The 14,511-nt window shown below is 43.4% G+C and overlaps 1 protein-coding gene and 1 pseudogene across 1 annotated transcript in view; both read right to left on the minus strand.

Moving 5' to 3' along the window:
* Nucleotides 1-215, minus strand: part of LOC104463984 — a 2,628-nt pseudogene extending 2,413 nt beyond the window's left edge.
* Nucleotides 7-14,511, minus strand: part of LHFPL2 (lipoma HMGIC fusion partner-like 2) — a 15,990-nt gene continuing 1,485 nt past the window's right edge. The window contains exon 2 of the mRNA XM_010076516.1: nt 7-535. Coding sequence (XP_010074818.1) covers nt 279-535 — 257 coding nt within the window. The 3' untranslated portion in view covers nt 7-278. The remainder of the gene's footprint in view (nt 536-14,511) is intronic.

Genomic DNA, 14,511 nt, shown 5'->3' on the forward strand with positions numbered 1-14,511 from the left:
TACACAATTCCTCACCTCCCCAGTCAGATTAATATATTCCACTGTGTCCTCATCATAGACTGAAACTAAAAAAAATCCCCATTTATTTACATTCTGCTTCTTTGGATCCCCTTTCAGATCCTCATTGCCCAGCAAGGAAGAAAGATCATTTCAGTAGTTCGCAGCTGGAATGCATGAGGCTCAATCACACAAATGGCAGAAACAAGTAACAGCATCTGCTTGTCCAGTCAATGGAAAGCAGATCAAGATCCAGGCACTGGTATTTTTCCCCACTGGAATTAAAGGAGGCAGATAAGGTTTTTTCCTTCTTCTATTTCTTCTTGCACTTTGTCACTGGATGTGGCTATTTCAGCTTGTGCCGAGAAGACTGCACAGATGAACGTCAGAATAGTGCCACCAATAGCTGTGTAGAAACCCCAGCCCAAGGAGCAGTCTCCTAGTTTGTAAGCAGAAGCATAATGTCCACAATAGCTTATTGCCTTCTGGCATCCCCAACCTGCAGGGTAAAGTATCAAGCCTAAGATAAGGAAGAGGCCTAGAAATAAAAAACAGAAAGACAGAAGTTTAACAAATTACCAGTTTAACACCAAACACAACACACGTAGTAATGGTTATCGTGGTCGCTACTCACTTCTAAGTACCAGGATTAGGAGGAGATTACTTTTCTTCATCCATCCTTCCTTCACTGATTGTTCCCTAGTATATACCGTGCAGTGTTTTATCTAAACTTGGAGCTATCCTCTGTTTTTTCTTGTGAAAGGCTTATTTCATATGATAATAGCCTAGTTCCTACTTTTAAACTCTGTATTCCTTCTGCATCCTGTGTTTTCACACATTATCGCTAGGTATATAGAACTTGCAAAACATTCAAGCATCTTTACCTACTGTTTATACTTGTTCTTTTCAAATACTTAGGACTGTTTGCATCCACTTTTGAGTTTATGTTTAGCTAGCCCTCATTCATCATAAACATTTTTGCCTTTTTTCCTCTGGATTTTTCCTACATTGATTTTCTTGCCTGGAAAAAAAACCTCCAAATCTCACACAGCATCTGCTTATTTGGCCTCATTAGGACATGGTAGAAAATAACATAGCCAGTTCAGTAAGCTGCTTTCGTAATGAAGGGATTCTGGAGTCAACCCCAAACAAAGGGATCTAAGTTCCCACGGCCAGTGCACAGGTGACACTGGGATCCTCTAAACAGATGACTGACACCTGCAGAAGGAAAGCACATTTCTAGTGATGCAGGAGCAAGAGCCTCAACTCCTCATCTTGCTGAACTGCCCCAACACCCTGCTGTGCCTCAGGCTGGAAGTAAAAAGCTCAGACTAGGTGTTTTGTCCATCTGGTCATCTACTAAGTAGATAGTTTTGTCTCCTATGAGGACCACTTTTTATCTAAAGCCATGAAGGACTTCATTAAGGAGATTAAAAGTCACATTAGACTGCACACATGATGTGTCTTTGCACAAAGATGAGCGACTTAATCACAATGCCTGATGTGCTAGTGGCTACAGTGCTCTTTTATGGGCCCTGCTAAAAAAAAATCACAGTGAGTTAAAAACATCTCTCTTCTTCAATGTACATAAGGAGGAGCTAAAGATCAGGACAGCTCATAGGCATCAAAATTTGCTATTTTCTTTAAAAATTTACTCAGAAGAACAGGAAGAATTACGAAAAATAGGTTCTACTTAAACACAACCAGTTTATCCAGAGAATTAGTACAGCCTTCCATATCACATAAATATTACTGATCTATCTGTCCTGCACTGCAAAGCTCTTTATTCAACCTGGCACCTTGATGATAAAAGCTGGTAAAGGTGCTGTCACTCTGTAGAAGTGGGCTCAAAGTTGTGCGTTTTATGTATGGTGCTGGTTCATCCATTAGATTTCATTTAATCCCAAAATTTCTACCAAGTAATAAAATAGAAAATAGCCCTCTTTTCTTCCCTGTACTAAGAGATTACCAAGAACAGCTGTAGAGACTTGTTCACATCTCCTTCAATTCAGTTAGACTAGCCTATTCTGCAGTGCGTTAAGTGTCCTTAATTGTTTGTTTAAAGAAATTCAGCCCAATTCAAGAAAACCTCCTCACTGAGAAAGAAAAGCTAGGTCCTAGCTAGTAAGCAGTTAATACACACCAAATGCAAAAACCATCATCTATCATCCATCCATCTAAAATTAATGTCTATGAACGCCCGACATTTCAATAAAGTCCTTCCTCCAGCATTTTTCTAATGATGACACAACACCATGGGCATGAAACAACTAAATGTCATTATTCTTTGGGGCAGCAAAATCCATTAGTGAGTGATACCCATTCTCTGTGAAGGGATTTCATCACTGCTTACATTTAAGAACAAATGACATATTTTGTGCAGTGTTTCCTGGCTGACTGGACAAACTACATTAAGTATAAAGTATTGTTTTATCTTGGACAGACCTGGATAAGCTGTCCTTTCATGCTGCTGAGCTCTGCAGCTGTTTCAGACTAAACACCAGCAGTTCCTTCTCCTCTGTTCATCACTAGTTTCCTGTTCTGTGTCACTGACATGACCACACAATGTATTTTTCTGGCCCTACATTGCTATGGGCCAGGTGCCATTTTCTCTAATGATCACAAGCCGTTTGGTAGTTAAAAATCACCATCACTGGATTAAGAAGCGGGATCTGAAATGCCAATGTAGCCGCTGCCAACAAGGAAGTTTGTGTAGTTTACCATTCCATCACTTGCAAACCGAGAGCCCATGTTTAACAGCAAACCTGGCTTATGGCTGAGTTACAAGCAGGACTAAGAAGCTCCATCCACCTCTTTTTACCAAAACCAGAGCACTGAACAACTCCTGAAAGCTACTGGTTCATGGTAGGGGGTCTAAACTATGGACTTGAATACAGCCAGAGTCTCACCTTATTTTTCCTTCAGATAGCTAACTTTGTGAATACTACACTGGCCTAGCATAATAAAAGGAAAAAAAGCAATGTTTTCAGTACCAAACCGACCTTCTGCTACTCCATTTCAGAGCAGATAGAAAGCTGCTCAGGGTACGTACCCCTTCGCACGATCACTAATATTCATCATTTCTCACTTCATTAATACCTGGCTCCAACTTGGTAGGAAAAGTGAATAAAGATGATTCAATTAAGCCAATCTGACATACCCACAACAGAAATTACATTCCTTGGATTTCATGCTGATTAACATAAGTGGAGAGGCACAGGCTCATCACGTGTTCAGCGCAAAGCTCCAGTACCCAGGGCAATGGCTGAGCTGCGCACAGCGCAGGGATCCCTTCCTGACTCTTGCCTCCCTGCCCAGAAAGGGGTGCTGAAGTGAAAAGATCAAGAGGAGCTTTGCCTCCTGCTTCCTGGTAACTGCAGAAGAGATGGTCACAGGTTACAGAGCTCATCTCGATGACTCCTGCAGCTTAAACAAAATAGATGATGCTTTGTCACCCCAAACAGAGCAAACTATGGGCTAACGCAAAAGCCAGCTATCCAAAGTACTTCACTGTCCAACCTGTAACCAGAGGAGCAGCTTCCAGAGCCCTCCCAAAAAAGAACCCCATCTCTGCTCCTGGGAACACAGATGCAGAAGGAAGAAAAGGAAAAATGCCCGTATGGAAAGAACAAGGTAAGATACAGAAGGCGTAGCAAGGGCAGGAGAAGGTGTGACGCAGCTTAGAAAGTCAAAGTCTGCTTTTGAACAGGCAAAATGGTTAAATGTGATACAAACAGCTCTGCAGTCTCTGTGCTCTTCGACCTTTCACCCAGGGAGCACTGCACAACCGTTTTATGCAACACGAAAAAGCCAGATGGCTGCTTCCACGGCTAATACCAAAGTCCTGATCTTCATGTGCAAGCAGATGCAGTTCAGCAAAAAAAGGTTTATGGGCCAGTCTGTGGCCAGACGATCCACAGGGGGAAAAGACACAGTAAATTCTCAGCACTCATTTCTCATACCCATGTCCACAGGGAAGAGCCTGGCCAGACCCGTTACATCTCTTTGCTTCTTTGATAGAATTTGATGCTTAACTTCCTATATCCCTGCCTTTCCATAGCCACTGCTTAGTCCCTGGGGCTTGCCTGCCCAGAGCTCTCTGCCTTTGGTTACTCATTTGCATTAGCACAGAGCCTGGCAGCTCTGCTCACAGTTTCTGCCTCCAAGAGCCGACAATCTGCTTTTCAGGTGAGACACGCAGAGACCAAGCACAAGGCACAAGCGAGGCCACCCTGACCAGCACGCCGGCAATAGTTTCATCACATCCATAGCCCACCAGTCACCAAGTTTTCTTTTACAGCCTCTGCAACAAGACAGTCTTAAGGAAAATGTTGAAGGCAGAGAAATGGGTTTTCAGTTGCCTGTGGACACCACAAGCAGCATGGGGGGGCATGGTTTTGTTTGCTGGAGTCCCTGGGGGGAAGGCAGAGGAGGGTGCTGGACGTGGCACACGGAGCCAGGAGCAAAGTATGTGGCCAGTGAATGAAGCAGGGTGGAGAGCACAGCCTGCAGCTTACAAGGGGCTGGAAAGGGGAGCCAAGCACCTTATCCCTGGCATTCATTTGTACTCAGCAGCGCACAGGAACACAAGACCAGCTCCTAGTACAATCCACAGATTTGTGTATAAAAGTTGCTCTCTGATTAACAATTATCATTCCATTATAACTATTATAATTTGCAGGTTTCTTGAATTTGATTCAGTTATGCTTACACTTGACTCATTCAAATATTACTTCTGTATTTAATCTGTATTGTGCAGCTTTCTAAGCCATTTAATGCTGTAAATTAAGATTAAAGCACTTAAGATTTTGCTAGCCATAGAAGTACAAGGCTCAGTTTTGTCTTGTATAATTTTATGTCAGCATCATCTGATGAAGCAACAATTATCTCCTGTTGACCATTTGCCTTGAGATGTGTCCGGCTGGAGGACAGTAAATATTAATGACAGAGATGTCTTTTTCTTATTAAATCAGTTTTTGCTCTTGTCCCAGTGTATTTGATGAGGGGTCAATATTCAAGAGCATGAACAGAGAACAGAAATATAGTGCTCTGTATGAAGAAATGTTTTGTGCAACAAATCCTTTTAGTTCCTCAGGCTGACATACAGTAAATGAGAGTTTTAATTCACAGCCAGTCTACCTGTGGAATTATTGTCCTTTGTTCCCTCTTCTGGGAGGAACAAATTAATTTGGAAAACATTACAGGCTGTTTTCCACTGTGCTCCTCTACAGCCTCGCAGAGCTCAGGCTTGCTCTGTTCTAGATGTAACTCCCTCTCTGAGCACAGCTGCACTGCTGGGAGTGCAGCTTCTGCTGTACACATATACATGCTCTTGTTCCTACTTCTTAATTAGCTCTATCCCACTTATTTAAATTGGCATGATATTATTTCATAACGATGTTTTCCTTTTTGCTAGTTGTTGCCAGCTCTCAGTTACCTTTCCTCTTAGGGTTCCTTAAAACAGAGATCTGAAAGAATGCTATGCAATACTGCCAGATGCCTAGGAAAGACAACAGAAAACTATTTAAATGACTTTTTTATCCAGAGATCTCATCTAAAATTCTTTGGTATAAGACTGTCAGCAGGGAACATTTTCCCATCTTTCACTGAAGGCAGTTTGCCCACATACCATTTTATTATCAATCCCTAATTACCTGCTTTCAAAAAGAAGCCTTAACAAATACAGAATTTAGATGAGATTTAGATTTTATTGGGATTATTAGACTAAAATACATTTCCGGATTACAACACAGCCAACCTGTTAAACATCAGCCCTTCTATATTCAAATTATGTAAAAGCAAATCCTTTCTCCTAAAACACCAAAGCAAAACGTTACAGCATACTGTGAAATTTCAATATAAATATAGCCGACTGCACCACTGTACAGTGACATCTCTGAAGACACTTTAGTAATGCTTTTTCTATAGGCGAATCCTTTTTGTATTGTGTATCAAGAACTTTTCCCCTTTTTAAGGGTCTGGAAGTGCAGCAAGCAATTGCTCCTCCTGGTTTTTATACCCTGCAGTAGCGCTGCCAGGCTAACATTGTGGAAAACTGACAGACTGGTCTATCGTTATCGGCATTTGTATGTCACATTATGTGCTGGGTCAGATCTGAGTAAAAGCTTTTTCATTCCATCCTTGGAAGCAGCCCTTGAGACAGGGGTTAGGCAGATGCTTCTTTAGCTAAGTGAAGGCATGCTATTTAGTTTTGACAGTCTCCTGTGCAGCTGTTGTCGTGCCATATTAAACAACAGCATATACTAACAAAGCCAATTTCCATTGCAAAGCCTGAAACTATCTTCTAATTTCCTAGCAAAATAGCAAAAAAGCTTTTAAATGCTGCTGAAGAAACAGGAAATTAAGCAGCTGTGATCAACGAGGTGGCACTGCAACAGGCTCTCAAGGAGCAGCACAACTGAGCAACAACAATTTAAGAGAGGAAGAGACAAAAGGGTGAAGCTGGGGAGGTATGAGCCTTGCACTCCACCATGCAGGTGGTGCAGGTGGGTCGCTTCCTCAGTTGCGGTGATCCTGATCGTTCCCATCTTCTGTGCAACCACAGGAGATTAATGCTCAGCCAAAGGGCACTGCATGAGCCAGGCAAAATAACCCTACCTTTATGGCTCATATTTCCAGATGTGTCAGTATGCTACCTGAAGACACTTCAGGACCTGAATACCTGAACAATTTAATCTGTAAAATATTTGTACAAGTGTACTACGCTAGCTTAACCCAAGGAGGCTTTCACATACACAAACTTTCCCTGGCAAACCCCTACCCTGCCAGGAATACTACCAGCTCACCATCTGTGTGCTTTTGACCACTTCATCCACCAACAGACAACCAAAGCAATGGCCTCCCACCCAGCAGCTGCTTAACAGACACCTTCAGCCTGTTAAGTGGTTCAGTAATCCCATTTGAACCCGATGAGAGCTAACGAGGCAGGCTCAGGCCAGCTGATGTGGTGGTCTCAGCACTTCACACTGGCTATCGGACACGGATGAGCGTAGTGCCAAGATACTGAAGGGAGCGCCGGTTATGGTACCTGTGGCACAGGGCTCCGGACCTGATTCTGCAGTCACTCTCCATCCCCTGGGATGACTGCCAGACCCACTGAACACAAGCAGCTGACCAGGGGCAAGAAAATCTTTGCCCAAAAAGAGGGGAGACTCTGCAATCCCTGTTGCCTTGGAGATGGCTTCTGGCCCATTTGGAAATGCTGCCCAACAAACAAAATTCATAACATTAAGAAGATTAATGCTTACAAAGCCTACCTGAACATGACACTCAATGCAGGTTCAAACAAGAAGAGGGGATTTGGGATAAGTTGGAAGCGTGGCTGTTGAGGGTATGAGGGCAGTGTGCTGAGGCAAGGTCCAAACCTCCATACCTCCAGTCACTGCAGAGGACTGCAGCCGTGCAGATTTCAGTGTACCTGGGATATCCTAAGCTGAGGCAGGAGACTTAATTGCTTAAAACTATAACCAGGTGATGGCTCAAAATCTGCACAGTTTTTTTCCCCCCTTTAAAATTATCTCAGGGTCATATAAGTTTACCAGAAGAAAAAGCAGTTCCCTAATCACTGCCTTCCCCAAGCTGAGGAAGCGGATAAGATCCCTGCTCTTTGCAACAGTAAATTAACTATATCATTTGCTCATGTGTCTTTTCCCTCTTGTTAAGCAAATCAAAGATGCTCGTTCATAACCAAACCTACGCAAACATGTAAACTTCTGATGGCATTACTGATGTTAGGGTGTGGAAACAGGGACAAGCATACAGTACAGAGGGCTACTGTTGGGAGACCCAACTATTAAGGATATTTTGCTTCCCACAGAAAAAGCCAGAAGTAAGTCAGTTCATCACTTTGATGTGGGTTGCTTTGGCAGAATGACGTCATTATGCGGGATTCAGGGCTTGTTTTTTTTTTTTTTTATATTGGTGTGATCTAACTGCTTGGACTTCTCTGGAACAAAACATGAGCATGCAGGCTCCTGTTTTTAGGAGAGGGGAGGGCAAATTCCCCATTAGCTTTTAGTAATTTTTATATAGGTGATGACAGTCTCCATTAGTTGGGGGGGAAGAAAACACAGAGACTCAAAGTCAGATCAGTCCTGAGCCCTGAAATGACACCAGTGCCTCTTTGCTGACCATCAGCCATGTGGAGTCATCTCACCACAGTCCAGGGGCTCCCGTGCAGCAAATGCTAACCCTGCATTTAAGTCAAAATAAAGCATCTTACAGGGGAAAAGCCAAATAGCCAAATGTTTACAGGTTTTCAGCAATGCAGAGGTAACTGAAGACCTCACTCGTAGGGCTGCTGCTCAGGCACAGGCACAAGGACTGGCCACCTCTCACATTTTACCTTAAAAGACAATGATGTCTGGAGTGTTTTTAACTAGGATGGCCCAATAAAAGGCTTGAAGCTGCTAAATTAGAAACTCAATTGTTGATGGTAAATTTTGGAGGTTCCTGAGGCAGGGAAGGAAATATCAGGCCCGGTCAATCATTCCATCCATGAAAGAAACCGAGGAGAAGACCCAGTGCATTTCACACCACTCACCATAACCTTTTCCACTGCTGTTCTATCAGTGAGCACCATGCTCTCCAAAGCATCCATCATATATGCTGAATCTGCAAAAAGGGAATGAGAACCACCACCTCCCGACCACAGCCCTAAAAGGGAGGTGGAAGCAACAACCTGCTGTGGTTTAAGCAAAGAGGTAAAAGGGCTGCAGATCATCTTTTCTATGGTATTACACTTCCTCAGTACTAATCTCACAGCACAAACAAGACTTTGGGAGTGCTGGGGGAAGGAACTGCAGGGGAGGAACTAGGGGTGCAGGAAGGGGAGAATTTTGGGTGGCTTCATGGGTGGTACAGCAGCAGCATGCAGGTCATCCTGGGGAAGAAAGCAAAACTCAAAACCACTGATCTCCACCATGCACACTGAAGACAGGAGCTAAGCATAAGTTAGCACCCCATCTTGAAAGAGCTGTTTTCATATTTTTTCTTGCACTTGAGTTAAAACACAGCATTTGTTGAATGTAAATATTTTCCTAGTGTTTGCAGCCTATATACAAAGAGCATCATCAGTCTTGGCTCTGATACCTGGAAGCAAAAATCTGATGGAAAGGGAGCCCTGCTACCATCCTATCCCCCGGCCTCTTGAGGGCAGCCAGTGGTCTCTTACCCTGCATTGCCAGAGTGGGGGTGTAAAGAAATTTGTGGTGTCTCACCTGTGCTGGCAGAGGTGTGGGTCCTCAGTGTGCACATGTGCCACAGTACAAGGTTTCTCAGTGCATACTGTGAGTCTCACGTTTGATAGAAGAGATTTATCCTTGCTGAGAATGTCAGCTGCCAAACCTGATCACTGAAAACCCAATTTTTATTTACTTTTCTATTCTATTTACAATCTGATGGGTGTCTACTGGTTCCTACGTGCCTACCTCGGTAGCGGAGGAGATGAGCTGACCACCAAATCTAGCAAAACACTTAAATCTACACTTTATTTCTTTGAAGTTACTAACAGTCTCCCTCAGGCTCAACAGCAATTTAGCACTTGAACTCAATTTTCCTTCCCTGGCATATTCCAACACGGCAGTCCCCTTCCCTTGAACTTGCAGCCGCCAAGTGTGTATTAGATGTCGTGCTGGCATTGGGCCATATAGGTTACAGGAAGCACTATACCACAGACAGCAAAAGCAGTTCAGACTCTCAGGATTTCCATTAGAAGTCCGTGTGTCCCCCCCCCCCCTTTTTTTTTCTCTTTCTTCCCACCCCAAGAGTTCATAATTCTGGCATCAGAAAAAAAAAAAAAATCAAAAAAACCCCAACCAAAACTCTGAGCTGAATCCAAGAGGAAATATACTTCTTGAAAAATGCATGCTCTGCATTTTAGAAAGACAAACAAGAAGCTTCCTTGCCTTTGAGGGCAAAACCACTCTCGCTCTGCTCTCCTGCTGCCTGGGCTCCCTGGCTGAGCAGCAGCTTCCTTGCCTGCAGGCAGCAACGTGAGCTCACAAGGTGCTTTCTTCCTTGCTCGCCAGCTTGGCCCTTTCTCAGAGAAAACAATGCTTTTTCACAGTGTGCTGCTGACTTCAACTGAATAACCTGAACTACTTTGCAACTATCATAACCTTTTGCGTCATACTTTGAGCATCAAAGAGCTTTAACAGCCTCATGCACCCTCGACACTAACTTGCTTCTCCTTTTGGATTTTCTCCCCTCTCTGAGACAAGTTCTGACCAACCTCCTGCTTCCTCCTCGGCTTCCTCCTCCACAGCTCCCAGCAGCCTCCTTACCTTCCAGCAGCCCAGAGCATGCAGCCACACAGCGGCACGCACCACAAGACCACCCGGCGCGGCCGGATCCTACTTCATACACCCCCACAAGCAGCTCCAGATCCTCTTCCACTTCAGATGGTTCCCATCACACTCAGGCCATCTTCCTAATCACCCAGCCTCCCAAATGGAAATTATGACCAGTAAGTATAACACGCTGAACTATTTCTTCCTGCAAGAGATGTAAAACAAACTGTTCCAGCAGCAAAGAGAGACTGTTACAGACACAGCTGGCTGCAAACTGGGTTTCACCTCTTCATTTCAGAAAATTGTGGAGTTTCCTTGCAGCTGAGGGTAAAGCTGTACTCCTGGAACTGAACTACTGCCCAGGTACTGCAGTAGTTTCTGATAGAGGAACCCCCCAAGACACCACAGCAGGGAACAGGAGAAGACATGAACATTAATAAAAGGGAAAAGAAATAAATCATGGAAAGAACAGAAGAATTAATGTAGGAGACTTTGCGAAATACGTGAAAATATTAAGTACCCTGGAGAGACTTCACTGCTTGGGACTGAGCTGGACAAAGACCAGGGGAAAAAAAAAAGCCTCCCAGAACAAAGCGGTGGTACAGGAGGACATGTTCAGCGAGAATAAAGTAGGGTGAAATGTTAAGGAAACCTTAGTGCTGGGTGAGGAGCATATTAAAGTAGAACCCTGGAAAGTAAGAAGCAGAGTCATCCCCCAGCAATGCTGGAGGAGAAACTGCTGAGGTGAGGGAGGGAAGCCCAAGCCTGTAGCACCTGGCCCCAACCAGACAGACTCCCGACAAAGCGGCTGGGGGAACCTAATGCTCCCAGCCTACCTACAGCGGCCATTCAAGACACAAACCTCTGTTTCATCTGACTGGACGTGTATCTGTTAAAGGCGTAACCGCTACCAGCCCAGCCTGCTAAGCCATGTGACGGTAAAATGCAGCCATGCATTCAACTGACCAAACTGGAGACACCCCCTGGTGCGCATCTGGGACGCAGCTGGTTTCCTGACTCATGCAACCCAATTTTTACATGGTATTTTTTTTTTCCATGCTTCTGACAGAAACCCATGTAGTCAAGCTCTGTTTGAGCTAGAAGACAATGGACTGTGAACAGAGAAAGTGGTGACATGGGGATGACCCCTGAGAAGCGTCCCAGATGAAGCCACCAGCACTCTGGAAAAACTTTAGAGGAGTTATTTTACCCTCTTTTGGTAAACCTGTCTGGCAATGCAGCCCCGCTCCAGCGCAGCAAAGCAGGAGTAACAGAAACTGAACTCCCCAAACCCAGCCGACTTCCTGACATGCCAGCACCCTTTTGCCTCCACTCTCCCCAAAGCCTTCCCAGGCACAGGATGGCATAGCTCCCCCAAAAGTAACACAGAGGGGCCTGCTCAGGTTTTGCAGCTGAGATAATATGTGCTGCTAAGTTAGCTTCCACCTCCCGGCGCGTGGTCAGGGTGTCACTGGTGGGCTGCAGCTCACCTGCAAGTCAGGCAGCCACTGGCTGTGGGGAAGGGTCCTTGTCCCCCCAGCCACGACGCCAGGGGTCAGCTCTGGCCAGCTGTGCCCTTAGAGGTTAAAAGAAAAGAAAAAAAAGCCAAAAAAATTGTTGATGATTAATTTCGTAAAACAAACTGTGACAGAGATGGAAGAACCTGGTTTAGGGTCTGTTGTAAGCTCCCCCCACCCTCCTTTGAGGCAAGGTTATGTTTAGCTTATACTACTTAGCACCAAAGTGAAGTACCCAAGCCCAAATAATGCTTGTAAACACATATGCAACTATCCTATATGCATACCAAGATATGTCAGTGGGGAATCACCAATTATTTACTTCCTATAACTAGATGATTACGGTGAAAATTTACTTTGAAATGGTTTGTATCAGCTACCATATAATAACATGCTGCCTCTTCTAGCCTCTGCATTTCAAGTGATTCACAGACTGCAAAAATAGAATACTTTCCCCAAAAAGATATTCAAATGAAAGTCTGCCTTGGTAGTAATTATCCATTTAATTACACAGCTCCATTCTTTGCACTCTCTATTGCAGAGAGAAGATGCTTTTCCAGATGAAACAACCCTCAAATATCTCCAAAATCAGGGTCACTGATTACTGTTTCTACAGCTCCAAAATTAAAGGCACTGCACTTTGAAAATAAGTAGTAGAAGGTCTTGCTCTATAACAAAGGAATTACAGGAGTTTAAACAAGAGACATATTTTCTTCCTTTATGGTTTTGTATATCCAATTTTCTGACACCAAAAAAAACCTTCTATGGACCAAATATGTGTATGGCTCCTTCCTGTTGACCTAAATGAAAGTTTGCACATTTGTCCAATGGCCGTAACAGGAGACATGTTGCTTTCTGTTCTGTAATTTCACCGTAAGCATCATCTGGGTCACAACCAATGTTGCTACACTGAAAAGATATATCTTGTGTCTCTTATTGTTTTTTCATGATGAATTCCAGTAACAAATTAACTTGTATGTTTTTAATTATATTAAATCTCTACTGAAAAGATATAGAGATTTTAAATGAGATTAAGTCTGCAAGATCCTGAGTTCCTGTAGATGACTGTGCCACAGGTGCATCTCATCTTTGAAAATGAGATGTTTGACATACTTGCAAATATTGGACTGATATAGGCCAATAAACAAAATAATTTTGTGAATTCTTCACCTACGCTTCTTAAAAACATAATTGCTCACATCTGAAAGAATGATCTTATGCTTAAAACAATTAAGGCAGGGTTGTTTCTTTTCTCTGGTCAGGGCATTAGTCTAGCTATCATAATCCCTCTATGGATTAACCATGCTGACAACTGTCCTTGAAGAAATTTCTTATGCATTTTCCAAAACTCAGGATCCAAGAAAGTTGGAATTAACAGCTGTGATAAGTGATAAGGAAAATAAATAAGCAGATGCTGTAATGCTACTGGCACATAAGTAGCAATGGACCCAATAAAACTAATCTTGAGAAAACGAGTTGCTAGCCACAAGATGCCTGGCTGCGAATACTGGCAGGTGTACTTCTCATAGCAACGGTTTCAGTAACATGACTTCTCTATTACCCAGTTTCATGCTGTGTCATTTATCTGAATTCTAAGAAGGGAAGTGCTTCTATCCTCAGTACAGGTCAAAAAGGACTGATCTATTCCCCAACATGTAAGAAATGCTTTGTCAACTGTATTGTTCAGTTCTTGAGGCCACAAGTCCCATTACAGGTACACCTGATTTGATAATAAAACATAAAACATAAAACTATCTTTGCAGGTATTTTCTCACAAATACACAGTCTCCAGAACAGTATTCTAAGATACAAGAACATACTTCCTGCTAATCTTGACATTAAATTAGGTATTTTCAGATGGTATCAAGAGTTGTAAGCAAAGTTATCTCTTCAACAGATCCAAGTCCGACATGCCAAACATCTACTTATGCTGCCAACCAATCTCTCCCACACAAATACACCTCCAACAGAAAAGAAGCAATGTCGTCTCCTGAAAAACATGTTTCATGGATTATTTCTGAAGTACAGGGTAAGAAAGCAAGGAGCTAAAACCTTCCCTTGGCTTAATCTGCACTGCAGAGCTGCTTCCTTGTTGCACTGGTTCTGCCAAATTCTGTAAACCAGGAGTGACTACAGCAAAACCTGTAATTTTTATCTAAAGGATGTTCATCTGCTAATTACATGCCATCATGTGAACAGAAGTATCTTGAGCCAACTTAGGGATCTAATTCTGCCCCACAAGCACAAGCCCTACATTGTGGTTGACATGAAATAAGTAGTACACGTTTATACTGAAGATCAAATGAAGTGGGGGACAGTGAGAGCCACCATGCTAGTGCTTCAGGAGTCAGTGTCAGCTGGTCCCTGGCCCATACCACTGGCTCTAGAGGGCTGCAGCAGACAGCAAATTCAGTTTTTCAGCTTCCCCACGTCTGTTTAGAATAAGATTAATTTAGGTCTCAACTAAGGAAACTAAACCAACCAGCTTCATAAAGGCTTGAACACTTGTAATTACTCCTCCTGTCTAGGTACAGCCACCACAGATGTGTTTGGCCACCTCAGTGGAGGTGAGGAGAGGGGAAGCCAGATTAACATTTTGAGCAAACAAGTTAAAACTCCTAGTTTTTGTTGTAAACAAACAATTTTATGAATTGAAAACATTTGCTTAAGAGCACCACCAAGAGGGA

This window comes from Pterocles gutturalis, unplaced genomic scaffold (genome assembly GCF_000699245.1).
Source record: "Pterocles gutturalis isolate BGI_N339 unplaced genomic scaffold, ASM69924v1 scaffold35498, whole genome shotgun sequence".
Classification (NCBI taxonomy): domain Eukaryota; kingdom Metazoa; phylum Chordata; class Aves; order Pterocliformes; family Pteroclidae; genus Pterocles; species Pterocles gutturalis.